A 25,270-nucleotide genomic window follows, 5' to 3' on the forward strand; every position below is an offset into this window, starting at 1 on the left:
GGAGGGTGTAGCCAGGTGGGGGTCGGTCTCTTCTCCCAGGGAATAGTGCCAGGACGAGAGGACGTGGCCTCAAGCTGCAGTAGGGGAGGTTTAGGTTTGACATTAAGAAGAATTTTTTCACAGAAACCGTGATTAGACACTGGAACAGACTGCCCGGCAGGTGGTGAAGTCACCGTCCCTGAAGGTTTTTAACGAAAGACTGGAGGTGGCACTTGGTGCCGTGGTCTAGTTGGCATCATAGTTTTCGGCCATAGGTTGGACTCGATGATCTCAGACGCCTTTTCCGACCTAACTACTACTGTGATTCTTGTGTGCTCTGGTCACTGGCTTGTCAGAGTTTAGGAAATGAACAGTTGATCTGTTTCTGTAACAGTTTTTAATTTGAAGTATTCCAGAAGTACAATATTAATGTTTTAAATTGTTACCAAAGTACCTCTTCTGATGATTTATTAGGCTGTATTTGTACCAGGTAATGGAAGACGTTACTTTTTAGTTCCATTTCATTCATTTTCTATAAGGAACGCTTGAAGTTATTTTGTCAATAGTAGATATTACAGCTTGTACTAAATCTTCAAATGAGGCAGAATCTGTAAATTTAAGTGCCTGTAAATTAATTGAAGTCACAACAGTCCTCTTGTTCTGTTTCTTCACTCAGAAATTACATATAGATAAAAATGAAAAAATTAATTTTTTTTAACAAGTCTTTGTTAAACAACCTTTCATGCAAATTAAGTTCTGAATCCTGAAAGATTTGTTACACCATTCTCTTTTTTTCTTTTCAAAGTGAGCTTGGAAGTGCATTTCAAAATTACCTGAAGTAATGCTTTGATAAGGAGTTATCAGTTAGCAAAAGGTAAAATCTATGTATTTAAAAGCTAAACATGCACAGAAGCCTTAAAGCACACTTTGGACTAATAATTTCATGTATGTCTTAGCTATGTAATGCTGCTGTTGCAGTAGATACAAGGATTTTTATAAAAAGAACAATCTTAAATAAGAATATATATTTTTGATTATGCTGTCTTTTGTGACAACATTTGTATTAACATCAAATATAATAGGATTGACTTTGTAGTTAATAGATGAACTCTAGCTTAACTTTAGACTACAGAAACATTTTTGTGAGTGTATGAAAAAGACTTCTTTTATTTTCCTATAACCTTGAATTCAGCAATGCAGCAAAATTTTAATCAGGGCTGTCAGGTTTACTGTGGTTAACTGTTGTACAAATATACACAAAACCCACTGTGTGGGTTCCAGTATTAGTGAAGGCAAGTTTAGTGTGTGTAATTTCTGGAAAGAAGATGAGAGGGATAACAAATACAGCACTTGCACTGGTTTTTAGGGATTTCTTGACATACCTAAACTTCAGTGGTTGTTGGTTGATGTCATATAGATGTTAAAGCTTTACACTTAACACCTCCCCTCCCCAAATAAAAGGCAACCAAGAGAGCCAAAAGTGACATTATCTGGATTCTCAGTCATCCTCCTGCCTCAAGGCACAATAAACTAGTATGAAAACAACCTCAAAGGATGTTTGCATAACCTGTTCTTAAAGCCTTAAACACAGATTCCACTCATTCCTCAGGCAGTCTAGTCTACTCCTTAACTCTCCTTTTTCAAATGTCTGGATTAAATACCTTTTCCTGCTGTTTAGCTGATTTATTCCAAGTGAATATGGGCAGTGTTCCCTTTCTTTTTGCAGCACCCTTTTACATAAATTAAGACTGTTACCATATTTTTGTTCAGTCTTTCTCTTTTGGCTTGGTTTTTGATTAAAAGCATGGATTATTTCTTTTCTTTTAATCAGTTCTGAAACACATGACCTTTTGTTGTTGTACCCCTCCAGCTCCCATCCAATCTTTTCACAGCTTCCCAAAGTTACCTTGGTGGCAACTCTTCTGATTATGTATCTCAGCAGAGTGGATCTCGGCCTTTTCCGACCTCATGAACTTGTTCTGCTTGTGATCCACTCTGCCTACTGGTTTCTTTTCTGCAAGTTTATTGCAACAATTACTCTTCTCTGTGCAGCTGATTTCTTGCTAAGTGCAGAACTTTGCACTCATGTTTGTAGAATCATCATTCCCCTGTTGCAATGATTTCAAACTCTGGTCTTACTTCTCCTCTTTGAAGTATCTCCCAGCCAGGTGTTAGCTCCAGGTTTATAAGCATGGTCTCTAAGCCTTTATGCAAAGATATTACAATATAGAAGTGTATGAGGAATTTTGTTTGATGTCAATTTAATTTTTGAATTCATCCAGGAATTTTAATCAAGTTGACTGGATTCTTATTTCCTATTTGTTTGATTGTTGTGTTGGTTTTTTGTTGTTGGTTGGTTGGTTGGTTTTTTTTTTAAAGAAAAACACTCAGTCCTTTACTAGTCTCTTGAACATCCGCTAGTTTTCAAAATAAAGCTTGTTTTATACCATTAAGTTCTGAAAATTGTAGAGAGGTTGGGTTAGGAAATGATAATAGACTTCCAAAGAGGAGAAATGTTTGGTCCAGATATTACTATTTAAACAAGTACAGACCTGTGCTCCTCTGAATTTTTTTTCATCTACTTTGTATGTGAGACAGCTGGAAGCTGTGAGTGTCCTTAGATTTGTCACGTTTTCCCCCGGGCTCTATACCTTTGTGGTTTTTTCCTGTGTAGATTATCCCAGTTCCAACTTCGCTGACCAGTCTGTTCCCAACCTCACACTGAAGCACAATGCAGGACCAAACACCAGCTTTCTCATCTTTTTAATGGCTTAATGCAGTTGGTAAATGCATTTTTAAATTCATTGAAACTGCAGTTTTAATGCATTTGAGCTCTGTAAAACTAAAGGGATATTCAGTGTTATTAAACATAGAGAAGTAGCTCTTGCCTCTCTTTTGTAAGGAAGCCTGGCGAGAACATTCAACTAGAATCAACAGGCTGTCCCAGTGTCCTCTTCTTCACCCAGCCACCCATTTGTCCATATCCCCTTCTTAAAAAAAAGAGATGTTGGTTTAGGAAAAGGGGAAGGGTCTGGGGTGCTGGAAGATCACCTCCCAATACAATCCTTACAGTTAAACAGAATCCTGTCTCATATGAAACACATTTCTGTTTTTTATCAGCAAAGTTCTATGTACTTCTCTGCTTAACATGCTGCTTCTTTAAAAACTGACTTTTACAGTCTGTGTTTTCACTCTTAACTCTAGTTAACAACAACTGTAACAAACTTTTGTTTGTTTGCTTCAGAAATCCAAGTTTCTAATACAGATTTTTGGATCTGCTTTGGGGGCTGACTACACAAAAGCTAGTTTTTACAGGAATATATGATGCAGTGAGTCAGTTCCTTTTTCAATCTAACCCATTTTAAAAGTGTGAGGGCTGATGCTGGATTAACTGAAATAGTGGGAAGAATCCTTTTTACTTTGAAAGACACTGGGTCTTGTCCCAGTTCTCATGTTACATTGCCTGGTTGCTACAATTTTAAACTGCACTATTTCTCTCCTCTGTAGACAAAGCAAGAGTAACCATTTGAGACATTTCAGTGAATGCCTGACAATAGATACACTTTGGGATAAAAATCACTGATAATTTAATATGTATCACTGCTATAAAAAATAGCTTTTTCCACTCTGAATGTATAGTTTTCTTTTTGATGTATTATTGATATACTGCATGATGCACAGTCAGAGGAAGGTTGTAGAAATGAATTTCTGATCTCTCAATTGCTCTTGTAATAATTCTTCTACCGAACAGCAAGGAAAAGAACACAAAGCCAACAGTAAATCAAACGAAAATATTTTTCTTTATTTTACCACTGAAACTATATGTACATGCTAGGAAATGGCTGTTGAATTTCTTAGTGTAGAGTCAGATCATTAAATGCAGGATGCTTTTGTTTGTTTCAAACCTAATTGCTCTAAAAATAGCTGCTGATTCATCATTAAAACACAAAAATATATTTGGCCCCATTATTGTACAAGCACTAAAAGAATAAATAGGAATATCTCGTGATCTTTCTATTAAGAGCTTGGTGGCATATTTGTTTTTGAATAAGAAAAAGAACTATTAAAAACACTGTCAACAAACTGGCTATTTCCAAGTAATTATATATACCACACCTACTTAATTATATGGCAACTTAAATACTTAAGCAGTCAGATAATCTCAGAAAGATACTGTGAGACTTTAGTAGGGATTTGCATAATTTCTGAAGTCATGTGTTGTGAAAGTGCTGTTTCTAACCTTACAGAGCCTTATCAGGCCGTACAACATGAAATCAAATGAGTGACTGGTGGGTCATTTCCATATCAACATTATACTGTAATGCAGGCTATTTTGTTCTTCCATATATCTTAAAAATATACATTGCCTGAATGGTGCATGTTATTTTCCAGAGCTTTTGAAAACTCTTTGATCAATCGCATTCAAAAATTTCCATCAGAAAATGTATAGCACAGACAACCATCAAGTTTTATTTTTGATTCTGCAAATGATCAGTCTTTTCTTGTTTCCTAGTAGCATATATAAATCATTCCGGGCTTTTTATCTCTTCCCTATGCCTCCCATTTTCACTGGTAAGATCTTCATCTGGGCTGACTGGAGCTGTGACTGTTTATCATCCAAATATCAATCCCACAGTTTTTGTGATCTAACACAGAAATATTTCTGTTGTCTGGTTTTCTGTATCATCCTCACAACATACTACCACAAGAGGCTTTACAGTTTATTACTATTACTAGTAATTGTAAATTGATTTAGCACGTGCAAACATTTAAATATATGCTTAAGTATGGTCCACGTTAGGTCTACACAAGTACATCCGATGTAAATGTCAAGGATGGCCTGATGAATACCCTGGCTGCAAGGGACAGCTCCCCCTGCAGCAGTGTGGTTGGGACAGATCCACACTTCTGTCTATGGGCAGGAGTTTTAGAGGAGGGTACTTTCCATACTGTCCTGGACGCTACCAGGCTTCAGCTAGCAGGGCTCAGAGCAAAGACAGCCCTTTGTGAGTGTGTGCAGCTCGCCCCTTGGCCCCATGCCCAGTGGGGCTGTGGCACCGTGTTCCAGAAGCTGGTGCTCTCATCTGGAAAAAGCTGTGCCTTGCTTTCATTTGTGAGCGAGCAAACTGCTACAGCAGCCCTGCATAGAGCTGTATCCAGCCAGGAAGCCAAGCTGCTGAAGGAACCTCAGGATAAGGGGTTTGCTTTTTTGTCTTTTTGCCAAAATGTAAAGTGCAATCTCCTGCTGGCTGGCATGTTTTGATCTTGGATAAGATCATTTCTTCTCCATGTCTTTAGTTCTGCCAGGCCCTGGGGTGTGCATATAAATGGTTTTGTTCAGCTCTAGTTAGAAGAAGTTGAAGAGTTCAGTATGATTTGATGACACCATAACCTACCTGAAAGCCATTCTGAAACTTGCATTAGTGATTTAGAATTATTCCATTTAACCTTTTGGTTTTCTGTACCTAAGAAGCGTGAGAAGGAGAATCTTTTGGTTTGTTCCAAGGAATCAATAATCTATTTTCAAGACAACTGTCTGTCTCTGCAAGATACTAAGCTAATGGCAGAAATAACTTTAATAAATACATGAAAGAGCATAGATAGAAGGTTGGGTTTTTTAAAATAGTGAATAGTTCTGGTCACTGAAGTGTTTTCTACATCACCTTTCTTTAAAAATTAGGTTAATAACCAGTCAATAATGGACAAAATAATTTTTATCGAGAGTTTGTTTAAGGGCGAGCTGGCCCACAAATTACAAGATTCTTGTCAGCTGGTGGTCCATATTGAAATAGGTATTAGGAAATCTTAGCCAATAAAGATCCTAGAAATTCTGCCTTTATGTTACAGAAAGGTCTGCAGAATCATACACAGAACATTTACAGATCATTTGGCCACTGTGACTTTGCACTGGGAGAAAATCAAAACGGACTGCATTTGCTTTTTAATTCATGAACTGAAAAATTTAGCCACTCCATAAGCCCTTGTTTTTGTTTTCAAAATGATCTTTTGTATGTCAGTTGGTGAGCGTAGAGTGACTGTACATTTTCTCTCCCAAGAGCTACCTTTCTGTCACCTTTGGCACGAGTGTTCAAACCAATTATTACATAAATAGGTAAATACATAACTAGTTGGTGTGGTTTTTTGTTGGTATTATTCTCGGATCAGCTTATTCGCAATGCTCCTCTGTCTCATTTCTTAAAGTAATCCAGCCAAATTTTATTAGCTTCCTCTCATATTGTCTATACTGTGTTTTCTTGAGTGTCCCACTAAGATTAGAGTTCATCTTCCTTGGATACATATTAAAAAAAAAGCTGCATAAGGTAGTTGTAAGACTACATCAGGAATAATTTTTACAATAGCATTGAAACCTCTCTCTCTCCCAAAATTATTTAGAGTAAATTATTATACAGACATGTTTGCTTTTTTCATGCCTACATCATGTTGTTGACTGGTGGTCATTTACTTAATTACATTGGTAATTGAAGTTCTCATCCAACTGCCTTTTACCTGACAAATACCCCAAACTTTTGGTCATTAACATTCAAGTGCACATTCTTGATATTTGATGTTTTTTCACTTTGCTTCTATTAGTCCTCAGGGTCATTCACGTCTTCCCATATATTGTCTTGATTATTTTTTCCCCAGCTGATTTTTAGTAAAGTATTTCAACTTTGGATCTAGTGCTTAATGGAAAATACTAAAATTGCTTATACAGTCAAGCCACTAGTGACCTCCATCGAATGATATGACCTTCTTTGCACTGTCTGTTGCTATCTTCATGTTCTCCTCAGTCTCACTGGTTATTTAATCTGTGGCTCAGTGTCTTTGTTTAGTGAAATTGGCTGGATGTGACATGACTGAAAAAATGAAAACTACCCCAAACCACAAGAAATATACAGAGAAAGGTAGCAAATTAATGCTGGATAACCTGTGTTTTTGTCTTTATTGCAAACTGAAATGAATTACTGCTTTGCTTAGGGAACCACATGAGATAACCTGTGATCCTTTTTTCCACCTTTGCTATATGTGGGTCTCGGTTCTTCCTGTGTTCTCGCTTCACACATAAAGCTGAAAAAATCTTTATTTTCATATAATTTGTGTTGTATAGTGCTTTTTGCATTCTGTACACTTTTGGACATATATTGAAGTAGAGTCTAATTTCCATGTTGTTCTATCCACTTTTGCTTTAAGGAAATTCCATTCAGAAACTCATGCAATTAATAGTGTCAAAAAGCATTTTTTCCCAGCGACCATTTCTTTTGTAATGATGCATGCAGGTTGGTTAGCTCCTCTGAAACACGTAGGAACTGCTGGGTACTGATGACTGTGGTGCCAGTGTGTTCTGAGTAAGATCTTTAACTCTTGGTAGACCAGACTGTACCGTTCTGCTCCAAAGCCTTGGGTTTGTGTAGCTGTTGGTCACTGAGAGTATACGACCCTTGTCTATCCAGTGTTTCAATCTGGAACTGGAGTGTGTGCCCTGACATTGATGGAAGGTCATCTCTGGCAGAGAGACACACTGGCCTTTTGCAGCTGCAAAGTTAGCAAACACTCAGGCTTGCTGCTATATGAGAGCCTTCCCAAAGCTGAGGATTTTGCTGTGCTGTCCGTGTGACACACAGCCACTGTACGGGACAGGTCCCCAGTGTGTGTGGACATCAGTAATGTAGAGGGGGAAGGTTCACCTCATCCCGAGTCAGCGACTGCATCGTGCAGTAAAGGCAAATAAATTCCTGTTTCTAAAGAGCTGGACGGGGAGTTGGGATTTGTCGGCCTTTCTTCGCAGCCGCACCTGTCACTGGCTCCAGGACAGGCAGCCGTGAGACACTGCAGTATGAAGGGAAGAGACAGCGCTGGGCAAAACCCGCATGCTTTCAGCCAGGTCCTAGCAGGGGACATCACAGGGTCAGGTTGGAGGGGACCACAGAGGATCCCCCTCTGCTCCGACCTCCCTGCCCAAGCCGGGTCATCTCAGAGGACACGGCACAAGACTGCATCCATTTCTCGGATACCTGGGCAGCCTGTTCCAGTGCTCGCCCACTGCACAGTGCAGAAGCTCTTTCTCAGTTCGGGGGGAACTTTCTGTGCATCAGTTTCTGCCTTGTGTCCTATTGCTCGGCACCACCGAGCAGAGCCTGGTCCATCCGCTGGCACCCCCGCTTTAGATATTTACACACAACCGCATAAATACAGCAGCAGCGAACGCAGCCAGAACCTTGCCGCCTGCGAGCCCATCCCGCCCCGACCCCGTCCGGTGCCCTCAGGAGCCCGCCCCGACCCCGACCAGCCCCGCCACGAGTCCGCGCTGTGGCTGCGCCGCCGCCCGGCAGGGGGCGCGGCGGGAGGCGGGGCGCGCGCTGGCGCGGCTGCGCTTTGCGGGCGGCTGTAAAGCAGCGCCGACTGTCGCGCTGCGCTGGGCAGGGAGCGGCGGGGGCTGCGCCACAACAGAGCGGGGCCCGCCCGGCGCAGCGGCCGCACCGGGACCGGACCGGGGGCAGCGGCCGCACCGGCACAGCGAGGACGCTGCGGCCTCTCGAGCCGCGCCGGGCAGCGCCGCGGGGTCATTGCGGCGCTCACCGGGGCCGCCTCTACCCCTCGGCCCTGCGCAGGGCGCCGGCGGCACCCGCCCCTTCCCCCGCGGCCTCGCTGTCTCAGGTACGGGGGGCGGCGGGGACCCCGCGGGTGGGCCCGGGGGCGGGCGGGGGCTCCCCCTCTTCCCCCGCCCTGCGCCCTGACGGCAGCGGTGACCGGCGGGGCTGTGCGGCGGGTGGGAACTTCACGCAGAATGTATTTTTCCTTTTTTATTCAGCGCCTCATTGACGCACAAAGCAGTGTCTTCACTGCGGGCAGCCGCAGCACTCTCTGGGGTTTTGTCACAAATTTGTCACAAATTTTCCCCTTAGGGAAATGAGTTTCTATTTCTGTGCGTAATAGGGTTTGTTATGACGTCATTTGTTTTGTTTGCGAAGTTAGTGTTCTCTTAACCCATGTTAAAAAAAAAAAAAATCACCATTTTTAGGTGTTTTTTGCCTGATAAACAAGGAAGTAGCGTTCTTTCAGAAATGTAGGCCAGGATCTTCAGAGGCTTGTCACTGTTGCAATGGGCAGGTGTCAAGGGTCTGTACTTTTTTAAGTGTCTGTGTTTCTGTGATTAGGGCTGAGCATGCATTCATGGAATTTTCATGTTGTTTGAGTAAGCTCTTCCATGGCTTGAACTGATTTTATTAAATCGTAAGCAAGGCCTGGTTGTTTTAGCTGATTAAACAAGACCCTTAATTCCTGATACCCAAGTACTTCTCCAGGAGAGGACATAATGCTGGAGGTAAGAGTTTGCTATAACTAGAATAATTTGATTCTAATGCAGTTATTTCAGAAACAAAGATTTGACCAAAAAGATAAGAATTGACTGCTCATTGTGTAGATCTGGGTTTGTCATGGTATTTGTATTATAAACTATTAAAGGAAACCTAGGTTTTCAGGTGCAGAATAAGGTCTTACATTGTCTTTGTTGTAACTTTTAGAAAATTCCAAAGGTATATTAATGCTGCATACTTAGTAAAAAGCTTTTTCAGGAAAACTAATATTTAAGTAGTTAGAATGCTTTGCCCTCTTAAAACCAGAAATTACCTTTTCTTGTTCACAAATCCATAGTTCTTGCTGTCAGAGCAATTTAAGTGTTTTTGCACTTACTTTTTTTGGATAAAAGGACTGTCTTGGGGCAGGGAGGGAACAGAAACAAACCTTGTTAGACAGGATGATTATTGCTGACGTGCAAGGATTGATAGGCAAAGAAGTGATCTTGGCTCATTTGATAGAGTGAACATCTGGTCACCTGTCTTGTGCACTCATCCACAGTATAGAATCACCTATGGAATTCATTAGGTGGGAAAGACTGTAAGAACATTTTGTGTTTCACTTTAATTACATAATAGTGTATAAGACACCAAGCTTCCTCTTTTAAAATTCTTGAGGTCTCACATATTTAAAAATCTGGTGGTTTTTATTGATGGTTGAAGCCCTGACAGCTACAGCTGTGTTTGTATCTGGTATTGGGAGCTTGAGGGTGAACAACAGCTCATAGTATTCATGCATATTTTGCACGTTCTTTCAAAATATGGATGAGAACATTCTGACCTTTCAGAAATATGTCTTTTGTGAAGCATTGGCTTTCGTAAAGTGTATTAAGAGTGTATGTTAACATGACTGTGACTCACTTTATCTTTGAATTAGTAACTTTGTTGACCTACATAACCAGATCAGTTATAGCAGTTGATTTTCACTGGAGGTGGCTGTGTTGCAGTAACATTTAGCTGACAGCAGTTGCTGGCTTTTTTTCCCAAGATGTACAATCTTTCATTCAGTTGTTTATATTTCTTCTAATGGTGAGGACATTGTTTTGAGAAGATAGAGGTGATAGTGCCCTCTTCCATAACAGATGAATTATAGAGGCTTAGATGTCAAGCAGTTGAATAAAGAGAGAAATTGAGGGGGGAGTGATGATGGGATGGGGAATAGGATGATATCATTAATGTGTAAACAATGGGGATAGTACAGCGGTATGGATTTGCAGTAGGCAGATGTTGTATAAAGAGTTCCTCAAACCTTCCTATGTGCAACTCCTTTAAGTGAGTTGTGAGCAAAATTTTGGGTTGGTGAAAGAAACATTTTCTTTTTTTTTCCTTCTGCCCCATTAGGGTTCTCTGCTAGGCCTGACCTGAGCCCCCCCAAGAAAAACACTAATCTGTACTTAACCTCGAAGGAAGTTCACTAGTTAAAGACTTCAGCTGTGGATACCATTTTGTGTTTCTTATAAGAGCACTGTAAACTTTGGAAGCTGCTACACTGACAAAACTTAGGAGACTACAACTTAGAGTAATTATCCTATCCTTACATTGTACATGTATCCCATGCTCAATATGCACATTTATAACTCTCTTTTCAACCATATTGACATGCAAACAGCCAAATCACTACAGATCTGGTGATAAAACAGGATTATTTTGCTGTTTTATATAGTTTATGCTATTTGGAAAAGGAATTGCTCTAAATTAAAATGATGTCTTCCTTATTAAGTGTTTACCAAGTGAAATCTGAGAAGGCTGTTTCATGGCTTTACTAGCAAGAGGCCAGTAAGGGCTATTTGCTTCTGTCTTTTTTTTTTTTCCCAATACACTTTAGTCCTAATATTTGACTGCTGTTAGGTAAAATGTTTACCTTTGGCTCTACTGGGTGCAGAGTGAAGAAGTCTGCTGCAGTGTCCTTTCCTCTGAAGCTGGCAGATCTACTCAACTTAGTATCAATAAAATCCCCTACTTTCTCATAGGTGTTCTGAAGAACAGCATAAAACTGTCCTAATGGTTAATTTTACAATTCTCACTTGAAAGATTGTTACTAGCAGTTGTGGCAAAGATCATATTTCACTTTGCTCCTCAAAGCTTATGAAGAAGTGTTTGCAAAATGACACTACATCAAGAAGAGTTACACATACCTCAAAAGTCAAAAATGCCAGGCGGACTAAGAAACAATTTTTAAAATAATTTTTGGTGGCCGTGTAACTCAGAACTTCCCTAGCTGTCTCAGGAAGCAAAATTCCTAGTTAAGATCTTAAGTTCCAATAAAAAATTGCATTTTGTCATTCTTTTATAAAGCTACAGCTTTTTATTCCCAAGTTCGTTGCTGTTATGTTTCTCTTGGAGTTCACTGAAGCCAAAACATTCCTGATTGCCAAATCGTAATGCTTAATATCTTAAACCCATGATTTACATAGTGTTAATGTGGCTGACTGATTTGAGCCTAGGACAGAGCAAAGAAGTGTCTAGACTGAAGAATGTGTTTGTGAGCACCATGTTTGTCAGATACACCTGCTTGCATCCATCATGCAAAGGCAGGCAGGTTTAGGTGGGTGTGTGCATGGTAATGCTTGATTGAGGCTGGGATTTCCTTGGGAGCCTTGTGGCCTTGGACTGACTCAGTGGGACAGCTCACCTGTGCTGGGAGGGCTCTGTGCAGGACAGCTCACCTGTGCTCAGAGGGCTCTTCAAAATGGCTCTTAGCTCACCATCTAACATGAGGTGCCTCCAGCTGCACATGCTCCATGCATTTCGTCCGTTCCAACTGGAGCCAGGCCATAGATCCTGTCCTGCAGAAGAGCTCTTCTGTTTGTAGCTGTCGTGTGCTGGATTCTCTTGGAAGAGGTCAGACAGACACTTCAGTAGTCTCTCCCTAGGAGTACAGTGCTGTTGAGTCTCAGAGGTGAATGGCAACGTGGCACAACAGAGGCATTCTGTAGCTGTCCTATAGGGGGCCTCACATTTCTGTTACAAGATAATTGCTGTAAGGCACTGACTTGACTTAGGCGTCTGGAAGCAAACCTTGAAGGTCCCAGAAGAATTATTTTTGGGGATAAAATTAAGGAGACTTTGCTGGTCCAGAGGTTGGATACTGTTCATTACAGTACTTGACAGTACAGTTACTGTCGTCTGATTTTGAGATGGCTTTGCAAAGTTTAGTAAGGGTAGTACTGTATTTGAAATAACGTCGTTTCACTTCAAGAGTAGACTTTCCAAGCCAGTGATGGTTCCTAGAATTCCCTGCAAGGGGTGGGTAAGCCTCCCTGCATTGCTGTGGCTCATGTAGCAGTAGCACCTCTGCAAAGCACAGACAAACCCTTCTGTCTGGAGTGGACATAGTGGTCTGGCTTTGGGAGCCTGTAAGCAGGAACCTGTTTCTAGAACATTATCATGCAGTTAGTAACTCATACTATGCCTGTTATTCTGAAATACTGTACCTGTCTGTAGGGCAGAAGATAAGTATTCTGCTTGGAGAATTCTCGAGTAATTTTGTCATTGAAAATGGAGTCATCACCATGGCTGCATTAAAGCACAGAAAGGAAATTGAGAGTTCTTTGCAGTGGTATTTCATATTGTCCTGTGAATAAAGATACATAATGTCAGTGCAAACACTATAGAATTTCAGATTACCTTCTGATTGTTGCTATTTTATAAAATGTGTAGATCTTTAACTTATCAGTTGCTTTATTTTCTGTCAAAGATTAGAAGACCAATATATAGGATGCTAAAATTTAGTCATTAAAACAAGCTTTAAAAGAGCCCACTTTTTGTAATGAAGGATAAAAAGTGAAGAACAAGCAAAAGTGAAGAAGAACGCAATAAAGTTTTGAAATCTGATTGCACTTGTTCTCCTGATAGTGGAACTGAGTATTAGATGTTTTTCTTCTTGTCACTTATTCTGCATTGTACATGCATACAGGTTGTCCTGCTTGATAGAAATGAAATTAATAAGGCAGGACTGCCTCTTTTAGGAAAATGATTGGGGTTTTTTTTTGCGAACTGCTCAGTGAGTTCCTTATTTTGTTGAAGCAGCAGGGCATGATAGCACTGAGATTTGATCTCCATGGGATTGAGTTGGGGGTGCAACTTCTGAAGTGGCTCCTAAGTCTTCTGTAAGCCTCCAGTGTGCCAGGGCCATGCAGGAATCGATCTTGCTTGGCTGCCTGCCCTTGAGATTGGACAGTAGCAGTACTTAGGTTTTTTCACTTCGCTGAAGGCATTGTATGAATTTTATAACCTTTTTCATTTTCCTGTTTCTTGATACATCTAATGGAAAAGCCTTGCTGAAAGAATAAGAATACATCTTTTTAATGAGATGAAAGAAAGGTTTTCTCATGAATCTAACAGCACCAGTATTAGCTTGTCAGAGTAAAAGTAATGTTAAATGTGATATGTGATACAAGCTGCATATCAGGGAAGGGAATTTGTTTTAGAAGTTTGTTGGGAGTTCAGTGACCATATGCAAAGAAAACAAGAATTAGGACTGAACAAGGGGACGACAAATGCAAGGAGGTTTTTTCTAGGTGGCGAAGGGAGTTGACTATATTTCAGAATGCAGCTGAAAATACACTTTCAAGGTAATGATATATTGGGTCACATGTATTCGTCAGCCAAGTTTATACCAAAAAACTGAGTTATATGTTGTATAATGAAGCATTTAACTGCTTTATAGTGCTTTAATGCTACATCCTGTTTGATTGCTTATAAAGAAATTAATTATTAATGACAAAATCCTTTGCTCCATCTCCTAACTCAAATGTGTTTTGCTTTGATATGCGATCATAAATGTGCTGTAAAGGTCTCTATAAGGTTGTTTTTACTTACCTATTTCCAGGGACTTCCCAGTTTGCATGAATTTTCTTGCCCTGTTGTATGTCTCGGAATGGTTAATATCAATGGTTTTAAGTGGTGAGAAGAATGGATGCAAGTCATGTGTACTTCAGGATTCTAAATAGTCATACACCTGAGAGGGGAACTTAGAATAACTATTTATAGTTTTCAGGTAGCTGTCTTAACAGCTTTTCATTGAGTCATAATGGGTTAAAAGAAGATAGTAAATCAAAACTTTGGGAGGAAACATGGGGAACTAAGTCAATAGGCAAATGCTTCGATTAGGAAAAAGGAACACTAATGCTGATTGAGCTTACTTCATCTTGCTGCTTTTTGAAAAAGCTTCTGAGGACTACGTTTAATTAGAAGTAGATATTGTAGGATCTTCTAAGTGTTTTAACAGCAGATGATCTCATTCTAATGTCTTAATTATTTGCATAATATTTTTGTAGTTCCTCTTAAATTTTGCCTTCTGTGCAAAAGAATAAGAAAATGTTCAGATTTTTGTTTCTTAAAAAAATTAAGGGACCAATTCTCTTTGATTCTGAAGTTATCATATTAAAAGGATGGGAAACAGTTACGTGTAGGCTGGATATGTAGTATATGCTGGCAAGTTACGACTGTGTTCAAAGACATTAAGCTTTCTGAATAAAATAATATTTTTTCCCCCCAAATTGAAATATTTTATGGATTTTCAAAAAAAAACTTGTGATGAAATAAAGGGTTACTGTGGAGGGTCTGGGTTGCTTTTCGAGTGGGGTGAAGATTGACTAGACTGTGTTACATTTCTGTAAAACAGTGGTGCATAAATAACAGAGCTAAAAAGTGACCTTGAGAGGATCAGAAAAAGGACTATGTACTGCTTGTTCTCTGTGTGCTTGTAGAAGGTTTGAATGCTGTATTCCTGTCCTTACTGGAAATTTGATAAAATGGAAGTCTTGGTCTTAATGTTTTCAGAGAAAGATGGTGCATGCGTGTGAGGGTGTGGATGAGCCCAGTGAGGGCTGTGTAGGAGCTGGAGCTGAGAAGGGTAGACAGCAGAACTCCACAGCTTTAGTAGTCTTTTTTTGCTATGTAGACTCTTTGCACTCCTAATGTTTGTTCTGAGTTTTTTTCCAGTTTTGCAACTTCTTTTTTTCAGCCCTAAAGAAAAGGGTAGCCTTCTGTTTATGCACTTATATAGTGCATTCCACTAAAACTTACTGCTATAAAGAAAAGTTGTACTTTGATGAAGTAAGAACCAATTGTCTATACTGGCAAGAGGAGGTTTATTCCAACTTGCATGAATACAGCTTTTGACTTTGGTGTGAGACATGCCTGTCTGCTGTAATTCCAATAGAGAACAGCAACACTTTCTTATCACAGGCCTCGTATTTAACAGTAATTGTTATAAATGTTTCTAGGATTTCCAGTGAGAACATTCAAATGGGGCTTTTCAGCTGGGGTTCTAGGATCCAAAAGATTCTTAATCTCCAGACAGATCCTGTGACCTTATGGCTTCTTTAGATGTTAGTTCTGCAGCATATATGCCTTTTTCAAACTTTTTATTCCAAATTGCATCACATGAAGTGTAGTACTTGTTAGTTGCTTATGGCTATGAAGAGAACACAGGCTGCCTGGGAGGATGCAACGGTTTATACCCACTGCAGACTGAAATACATAATTATTTAGGGTCTGTTAGGAACAGCTAGCTCACAACTGCTCCTGAAAGCATCAGTTTGTGAAACAGTCTAAAAAATTCTTAATTAAATCTGTTCTGTAGTCTTGATCTTGTATTTATATGTTCTATGACAAAATAAATGCGAGCGTTAAGTATTAGCACTGCATGTAAGAATGCATTAGCATTTTGGAGAGTTTTGACATTCAGACAGAGGCTTCTGGACCTGAATAGATAGGGCTACTTAACCTGCCACAGATCATAGAATCATCACACAATAGTGTGGGTTGGAAGGAAACTTATAAGTCATCTATTGCCAGCTTCCCTGCCATGGACAAGGATGCCTTCCACTAGGCCACGTTGCTTAAAGCCCAACTTTCCCGTGAATCCATCCACCTTATCCTTGAACTCCTCCAGGGATGGGCATCCACAGCTTCTCTGGGCAACCTGTTCCAGTGTTTCACCACTCTCACAGGGAAGAATTCCTTCCTCATACCTAATCTAAACCTGCCCTCTTTTGATTTGAAGCCATTCTCCCTTGTCTTGTCATTACATGCCGTTGTCAAAGTCCCTCTCCAGCTCTCTTGAAGCCCCTTTAGGTACTGGAAGATGCTGTAATGTCTCCTTGGAGCCTTTTCTTCTCCAGGCTGAACAACCCCAGCTCTCTGTCTGTCTTCATAGGACAGATGCTCCACCTCTCGGAGCATCTTCATGGCCCTCCTGTGGTTTTGCTTCAGCAGCTCCACATTCTTCTTAGGCTGGGAGCCCCAGAACTGGACACGTTAGTTCAGGTGGAATAGAGGGACAATCCCATCCCTTGACCTGCTGGCCATGCTTCTTTTGAGCCAATCCAGGATATGATTGATTTTCTGGGCTGCAAACACAGTGTCAGGTCATGTAATGCTTCTCATCCATTAACACCCTCTTAAGTCCTTCTCCTGAGAGCTGCTCTCACTCATCTCTCTGCCCAGCCTATATTTGTGCTTGGGATTGCCCCAGCCCAGGTGCAGGACTTTGCACTTGGCCTTGTAGAACTTCAGGAGGTTCATGCAGACCAATCTCCCAGGCCTGTCAGGATGCCTCTGAGTGGCTGATGGTGCTGTTTCTAGGTAGCTCAGATGATTTTTGTGACTTCATGCATATTCCAGCTGTGCTGCTTAGGCTGCCTTGTTCCACTTAGGGCATTGTTGCACATGTTTTCTTAAGCAGCCTTTTGGTAGTTCAGCACAACTTGCTGTAAGCTGTCAAGTATCTGCTATAGCTTATTCAGCTGAGGCATAAAACCCCCTGATATTAGTTACAGTAATGAGTATTTCAATTGTTATCACAATTGTAACCAAATTGTTTCATCACTCCCTTTTGGGAATTTAAACCAAAGGCAGAGATGTCAGATGAAGCAGATTGAACATGGATCTATTACTGAGGTTACTGTTTTCTGTGTTTTCCAGTACAAAAGTTTTTTTTTTTGAGGGTAATGTTGTACATTGGCAGCTGTGTATTTTGTCAGGGAGGGGAACCTGGCTGGTACTGACTGGTAAGGGAACATATTACTGAGTATTATATACTCAGTTTCTGTCATAGGGTAAGAGTCAAAAGTACATGGACTGAAAATAGCTTGGTACACTGTACTGCTAATGTGTGGTGGTTTTTAAGAGACTCAAGGTAATAAATGGATTTTTATTACTTTGCCCCAAAATAATAACCCTTCAGAATCTCTCATGTTTCATTCCTCTTCATGTCAGAAAAGAACCATGCGTTCTAAGCAACTGACTTTTTTATAGTTCAATTGACACCATACAACACCATGTATTGTGTTGAAGTATTTACTGTAGGTGTTCTGCTCCAGGGGAAGATACAGGTCTTATTTAAGCATGCATTTTCGTTGATGGCTATGAGAGCTATTTAGCCAAAATTCAGCTAACTTCTATAAGCAGTAGCCTGTAACTGCCGTACTTAAGTATCAGTAAAGCAGACATCATCTGTTTTGCAGGTGACATACACCAATATTTGCTTTGTGAAAGTGATACTGTTTTCACTGACCATAAGAACTTCCCTTCAGTGCAAATTATAGGAGTTCTGTCTTCATAAAAAATTACACTGTCAAGCAGTATTCTTAGTATTTTGAAATAGTATTTCAGTTACTGTCGTTTTGCTATTTCCACTGGGGGATTAGTCCTAGCAGTAAATGGGTTTTCTCTTATTTCAGCTTTGCTTTTGAAAAATCTAATGCTTCTTTTCTTGATGCTTATCTGTTTTGTTTTCTAGGCCTTTCTTAAATCTTTCCATGTCTAAATGGACTCCTGAATGTAATATAGTTTATACTCTAAAAGCGGATATGAAGAGTGAAGTTCCTTCTGATGCACCAAAGAGACAGGAGAGTCTGAAGGGGATCCTCTTGAACCCTGAGCCTATTGGGGCAGCCAAAAGCTTCACTGCAGAAGTTGAGATGATTGCCAGTAAAGTAGGGAATGAGTTCTCTCACTTGTGTGGTGATTCTCAAAAACAAAAGGACATGAATGGCAACCATACAGACCAAGAAAAAGGTATTGTGGTGCGAAAAAAACGCAAGAGCCAGCAGGCTGGTCCTTCATACACTCAAAACTGTCCTGATAAAGAAAATAAAGGAATCTTGGGATTGAGACAGCATCTAGAAACACAGAGTGAAGACAATGATTCTTCTTTTAGTGACTGTATCTCTTCACCTTCCTCTAGCTTGCATTTTGGAGACTCTGACACAGTAACATCTGATGAAGAAAAAGATGCTCCTGTGAGACACCCTCAGGCAGTGTTGAATACTCCAAGTAGAACTCACAGTGCAAGGTCACACAAGTGGCCTCGGACTGAGGCAGACTCTGTACCCGGGTTATTGATGAAAAGGCCCTGTTTTCACAATAGTTCTTTAAGAAGACTTCCATATAGGAAGAGAGTTGTGAAAACAGGTTCATCACAGCGGACACAGAACCAAAAAGAACGAATTTTAATGCAGAGGAAAAAGCGGGAAGTGTTAGCTCGAAGAAAGTATGCTTTACTCCCCAGTTCTAGCAGCTCCAGTGAGAATGATCTCAGTACTGAATCTTCTTCCAGTTCATCTACTGAAGGGGAGGAAGACTTGTTTGTGTCACCTGGTGAAAACCACCAGAATAGCACAGCTGTTCCTTCAGGTAAAACTGAATTCCTGAGGTATTTTGTATTAGTTGTCTTTCATCGTATACAATAGGCTTTTTTATAAGTTCTTTGGAGCAGTTTGTTGAAATTAATACTACAAATAGTACAACATAAATTCTTGGGAAAAGTACATTCACATCTTACAGCAGAATTATAGCAAATCTAAAATCTTGAATGTAAAAGTTAATGGTTTCTAAAGAACATAGTGGAAGATTGCTCAGTCTGATTAGTCGCATGCTGAGTTGATCCATTTTTATTTTTTTAGCTGTAGAATTGTATTAAAAATTTTAGCTTTGAACTGATTGTGGTAATAATTCTAATTTCAGAATGTAGAAATATCTGCTAATATTTAACTGCACTTCACAATTTAGAAAAAATATAAAGAAAAAAAAGTCCATTGTTATTAAGAGCCTGAAATATAAGTCAGTTGAAGGTAGCTTTAGTACTGAGATAATAAGAGAAAATATGTATGCCGAATGTTTTACCTAGATAAACTCAGTGCAATGCAGTTGGTTTACACAGTTATTTCTCTAATATGTCTTGTCACGGTATCTGAATGCTTGAATGTTTGGAGGAAGACTTTGGAGGATGTATTAGTTTTGTTTGGTTTGTTTTGCGTGTTTTTTCCTGGTTTGTTTGTTGTGGGTTTTTGTTAATTGATGAATTTTTTTGGATTTCCTTTCATGTTAAATTTGCCAAGTGAAAGTAGTTGTGCATTCTGTTCTAGTTCAGCTTTTTAGAGAGCATGGGAAAGTAGATAGAACACAGCATGGTGTTAGTCTGTGCAACCATGTGTTTTATCTAGTGACAAATATGTTTTAATAAGCAAAACCATATCTCAGGCTGTTGATCATTCCTCTAAGAAAATGTGACTGAAAATACAAGGACAGGTTAAAAAAAAAAGTGTGAATGTTCATGTTAGGGCAGGATTTATGCTTGAACAGAACCAGAGTACTACTAAAGTCTAGATTATTGCTTGTTATTTGTTGTAGCAGGAAATAATTTGTGTGATGTTTAAATCCAAGAAGTAAAATCTGTAATGCAAAAGTCACTTATGCAATGCTAGGGCTGGGCATATATAACTCTGAAACAGGAATTATTTCACAGTGTTAATTATCTTGATGCATATTTGTGGGAATAGAAATTAATTAGGCCTACAAAAATTACATTTGACATGCATGTTTAAGCATATTGAAGCATATGATTTGTAAATAATAGATGTGTGGGGATATGCATACATTTACATGAAACACCAATTTGAGAAACTACTGTCTTAACACCTTTGTTTCCAAGTTAATGGTTTCTTACAATTTTCAGGCAGGGTGGAGTTTCGTGTAACTGTAAAATGATGTAGGATCATTAACAACTCTCCTTCCACACAAATGTGGAAAAGCCCAATGGCTTAATTTTTATACTGCTTAAAAAGCACAATTAATGAAATTGTTTGTTTTCTTGTCATGAATGAAAAAAATCAATTAGTTCTGCACCAGTTAATTTTAGATTAAAATACTGACATGAGTTGTAACTGAAAGAAGGTTTGCTTTAAAGATTGTGTCCTGTCATGCCTGTACTTCAGGACCAGTGCTTGCAGGGAGCTGAAAAGCGATTCTGGCTTAATGTGTGTGAATACTGTGGGGGTTTTTCCAGTGGAAATATGTATTGATGTAAAGTTTTTTAAGCATTTTGTTTACATTGCAGATATAATGGGAAGTTGAGCAGACATCCTCTGTGAAAGTGTCCTATTTTTAGCAAGATAAAAATGTGATTAACATTTTCTGTAGCTTTGTGCTGTTACATAAGACATTTCTGGTTATTGAGTTAATTAGGACAGAAATGGGGCCAGCTGGAAAAACAGCAATGCTACTTGTCTGTATAGTGAGCAAGCACGACTGGGTTTCTATATGACGAAAGGCTTGTATTGATAGTCACGCCATAGGAGCTTGTTCATGTTAGGGAAAATTTCTTTGCTCTGCATTGGCACATGTCTGTTGAAATTAGAGTGTGCTGAAGGACAATATCTTCTGCTAAGAACATGAAGCCTGGGGCATACATGTAAAAGTACTAGAGAACAGACTTAGGAAAGGAGGAGAAGAATAATAGTAATTGGAAAAGAAAACACAGTTAAAAAAGATGTGGTAATAACTGATTTTTTAATAAGCAGGCTTCAAAGTGATGTGATTAGTCTTGTAGCCTAGTGAATAGCAATTTGTATTAAGGATATGGCAGAAAACATTTCTTTGCTTTGAATGTTGATGTTTATCTAAAGATACAGTGCATTTAAAGAAACAGTAAATCTAATTAGTGTAGACTATTCTGGAAAACATTTCTTTTTGATTGTTGCAAGAAATTAAAGTAACAGACCTTTTTACCCAAAGAAGTATTTAGTAAGTATGTTCTTATAATTAATAAAATTAACTTGGCTAATTGGAAAAATCTTATGAATGGAGATGTGAAAGGGGTGGTTGTTTGTTTAACAAAACCTTTACCAAAAAACTGAATAGCACTATATGGGGCTTTTCCTCCTTTTCTGTTAGGGCTTTAGCTATTCTTCTGGTGAAACTCTGTACTTCTAGAGCGAGTGAGTGAACAAGTACATCCTGACACCGGGGACTGGATGATACTTGTTTTAATAACTGTGTGCCATAGAAGGCATTGTTCTCATTACTTCTGGGATGGGCAGCTGAAGCTCATTCAGGGGAGACAGGAGTTGGAGGGATAAGTGTAAAAACAGCTGTGTGTAGCTGGTCCTTACAGCTGAAGGTGCAGGTGCTTATGGGGGTGTAGATTCTATTTGCAATGCTGATCAGTTGGTTTCAATAGCAATACTGGGCTTGCAGTTAAAATGACAGCAAGCATCCACATTTTTGCTGGGAGACATGAATTTTGATTCTGTGTTTTGTTTAGGTAGTGCAGAAGCTTTTCTCTAACCCTGTGTACACACCAACAGAAATAATCCTCCTTTGACTTTGCTTATGAAACATGGCAAAATTCAGCTTTTACTGTTGTTGGATCTCTTATGTTGTGATGCAAATGTTCTGCTTCTGCAGGTATTTGATTTTCATCTTGGATCTAAAGGGTTGGGGCTGTCTTTTGGAGGCAGTCTGGGGAGGGAAATCTAGCAAAAGCTAGAACTGGCACAAGTTTTTAACCTTACATACTCTGATTTGGCAATAAAGCAGAATTCTGGAAAATGGCAGGGTGTTGTTAGAAAAAAAAGCTGTGTAGAGTTTTGCATTGTCATAAATTGTTCAAATTGTTCACCCAATAACTTAAGATTCCTTCAGGGTCTGACATGTTATTTTATATTTTTGAACAACTAATACTAGACAGGTTTTTCTTGTCTTAGACTGTAATGCTGATGAGAAACTGCTCCAAATTTTGTTCAGAGCTGCTTAGAATGATAAGACAGTGTTTATTCACTACTGTCCTCTTGATTCTCTAACATTTGTTGTCTGTCTCCCAAAAAAATATTGAATGTAGACATTGAATATTTTACAAGCCAGAGGCTGGTGAAAATGTTTAAGCATATACCGCTTTATGCTCAGATTATTTTAACAGGTTTAAGATTAACGGGTATTAAGTGGAAATGAGCTGCCTGTTGTTAAGAGTTGATTATTTTTCAGCTATTTAATCCCTCATACAAACTATAGCATGCAGTCCTTTTCTCACAGGAACTGATACAGCTCATTTCAAGCTTTTATCTCAACAGCATTAGTGGATAAGGAAGCGTATAAGTATCCTGTTTACCGTGCTGCTTACTGGAGAAGAACTGAGAAGTGGTGAGGAAAGAAGCACCTGGCTTTGTGAGCAGTGGCCATTAATCAGTGTTGCTGTATTCATCTGCTGTGAATTGGGGCTTTAAATAGCTACAGTAATAGAAGTTAGTGTGGAATTCACTTTGGCACTTCCCTGCTGCAGCTTTCTTTGCTGAAAAGATGGTACTTGTAGTAGTGGCTTGTTGTGGCATTGCCCATAGGACTGATTTTAGTGCAAGGTTAAGAACAGTTGGTACAGGTTTGAATTATCATGGCTCATAGTTGGACAAAATCCCCTAAACTGTGGTTGACTGTCTTTTCCACCAGGATGCAGACTCCTAAGCAGTTTGTGTGCTTTGGAAAATTTTTTCCCATCATGCCCAGCTATTGGAACGTATATTCCAAGTGGTCTCAGGTACAGAAAAACTGTCATCACCCAACCCTAAGGGAACAGGCAGATTTTTGCCAGAATGTTGACAGCACTGAATCATAGTTACAATTAAGTCTTTCTTTTCTTAGCAGAATATTATAATTTTGAGTAGAATGGCACAGGATTTCTATAAGCAGAATCAATGTAATACAATCTGTAAGTACCATAATACAAAATTTATACTACCACTTAAGTTAAAATTTCTAATTACCTGGATATTCTGCAGATCAGGTCAAATCTTAATGTGTGGTTTGATTTTTCAATATAAGAATCATAATCTAGACTCAAAAACCATATAAAAGAACATGAGTTACTCACTCAGTCCTCAGAGGAAGCAGATGATGACAGAGGTGTCCCTTGCCACCAGTGAGGGGTTGAGGTCACATTTCTGGTCCAGGTTCCCACTTCGGGCTTGTAACTGCTGGATTTTCTGGCCAGTGCTCTGGGTGCTGTCCGGCTCCCCTGTGCTGTGGCAGGGTTGTCAACAACACCTGCTTGGCTGCCTGCCTGGAACGTTCAAGGCCACCAGGGGAAGGGAGTGATCGTCCTGGCACCCAGGAATCTTGAGACATCTAGGGAGGGAAAGGGCAAATGTGTTTGTTCTGTCTGCTTGGTTCACAGGACCTTCAGAGCTTGAGAATGAGGGCAAAGCCAACAAATATGTGACCTGCTCAGTCACAGAGGATGGCTCCTCATACAGTGGTGTTATGCTAACAGTGTTAACGGGGTCAGAGCAGGGGCTCCAGCCATACCTAGTTCAAGACATTTGAGAAGTAAAGAAGACAGTACTCAGTAATACCAGCAGGATATTATTTTATTTGTTTCAAGCTGAATTACTATCCAAGTCATTATCTTTAATTCATGAGTGTAAGTGGCTGTAGAGGTGCATAGTCCCAAGTTCAAAAAGGGATTCAACACAGTTATTGACAGCTGTCCATGAGCAATGACTGGACAAGAAAGTGTGCTCTGACGTCTGTGACATTGTTGTGGGTGCTGGGTGGTGTGAGAGCTTTTAGTTAAAATTTGTAGCCTGAATTTTCTGCTCTGACTACATAGTTTTACCTGCTGCAGTTGGTAGAGAGAACATGTGCCTGGGTGGGCTCTTGGTCTGATCCAGTGAAAGCGTGGAACTCAAAATAAGTCATCTCTGTCACTGGAACTTGACTACTTATTTTAAATCTCTTCTGGTTTCGCTTAAGACTTGATCAGACTGTCTCATTTGAAATTGTGTATAGTAAAATGCTTTTAATATCTTCCATGTAATATTCAGACTAGTTAAACTCCATGTTAATTGCAAAAACAGATGTGAAAATACCCTGTGGGAATGACAACAGTCAGCCAAACATAAGTTTGGCTATTATACCAGTGTTATTTATGCCCTTGGAGGAGTACTTGTGGTGATGATTGATTAATCATGGAGTTATGCCATGGTCTTTTAGAGTTAAATAGTAGTATAATTATATATATTATACATGCTATACTGTGCAAAGCTTAGTCTCTTGCTTACAACTTCTTGATTATTAAAGTATTTGATTCTAAAGCTTGCTTCTCAGCAAGTTGGTCCGTCAGTGGCACATAGCAATTGCTGTTGTGAAGTAATCTTACAACTTTCTAGGGAAAAATCTGTCATTTACTGATCTAAATATTGGACTTAAGAGTCCAGTATTGTATTTATTTCATTATAAAAGTTATATTCTGCTTAATAAAGTACTTTATTATGACAGATTTACTGTATTTGTGAGGTAAGGCCTGGAGGAGAGTATGTTTATATTTTTAAGGGAGGATTATAGTTTCAGACATGTTCAGATTTGGATTCAAGCATGTGCAGTTTATCCCTTCCCCTAGGGCAGCTGAGCATTCGGTTTCCATCATAAAACAGGCTTTCAAAAGAGGGGAGAGAACTTACTTAAAGAAGTTACTGATCATTTTTGATTATTAGTCACATACAAAACTTAATTACTAATGGTTATTGAAAGCTCTGAATGGGAGATGCAAAACTTGCAAGCTGAAATTTGGTGTCTTGCATGCACTATAAAATATTATTTATGGCTCTGAGAAGGGAAAAATCACCCCAAATTCTGTGGAAATTAATGAAGTTCTTGCT

At 39.5% G+C, this 25,270-nt stretch overlaps 1 protein-coding gene and 1 long non-coding RNA gene across 6 annotated transcripts in view; one reads left to right on the plus strand and one right to left on the minus strand.

Annotated features, from left to right (window-relative positions):
* Nucleotides 1-8,411: 8,411 nt before the first annotated feature.
* The window catches only part of RNF111 (ring finger protein 111), a 44,798-nt gene continuing 27,939 nt past the window's right edge, over nucleotides 8,412-25,270 (plus strand). For 4 of the 5 annotated variants that reach the window (XM_039557679.1, XM_039557681.1, XM_039557678.1 and 1 more), the window contains exons 1-2: nucleotides 8,552-8,634; nucleotides 18,082-18,977. In XM_039557679.1, coding sequence (XP_039413613.1) covers nucleotides 18,101-18,977 — 877 coding nt within the window. In that variant the 5' untranslated portion in view covers nucleotides 8,552-8,634; nucleotides 18,082-18,100. Of the gene's footprint in view, nucleotides 8,635-18,081; nucleotides 18,978-25,270 lie in introns of all 5 variants that reach the window. The other variant, XM_039557682.1, reaches the window with a different exon arrangement.
* LOC109143451 lies at nucleotides 8,650-23,677 on the minus strand. The gene is made up of 3 exons (XR_002043634.3): nucleotides 23,485-23,677; nucleotides 12,767-12,906; nucleotides 8,650-12,201 (listed from the first exon to the last, which is right to left on the minus strand). It is a non-coding gene; the product is annotated as an uncharacterized LOC109143451 (long non-coding RNA).

Source organism: Corvus cornix, chromosome 10 (assembly GCF_000738735.6).
Source record: "Corvus cornix cornix isolate S_Up_H32 chromosome 10, ASM73873v5, whole genome shotgun sequence".
NCBI lineage: Eukaryota > Metazoa > Chordata > Aves > Passeriformes > Corvidae > Corvus > Corvus cornix.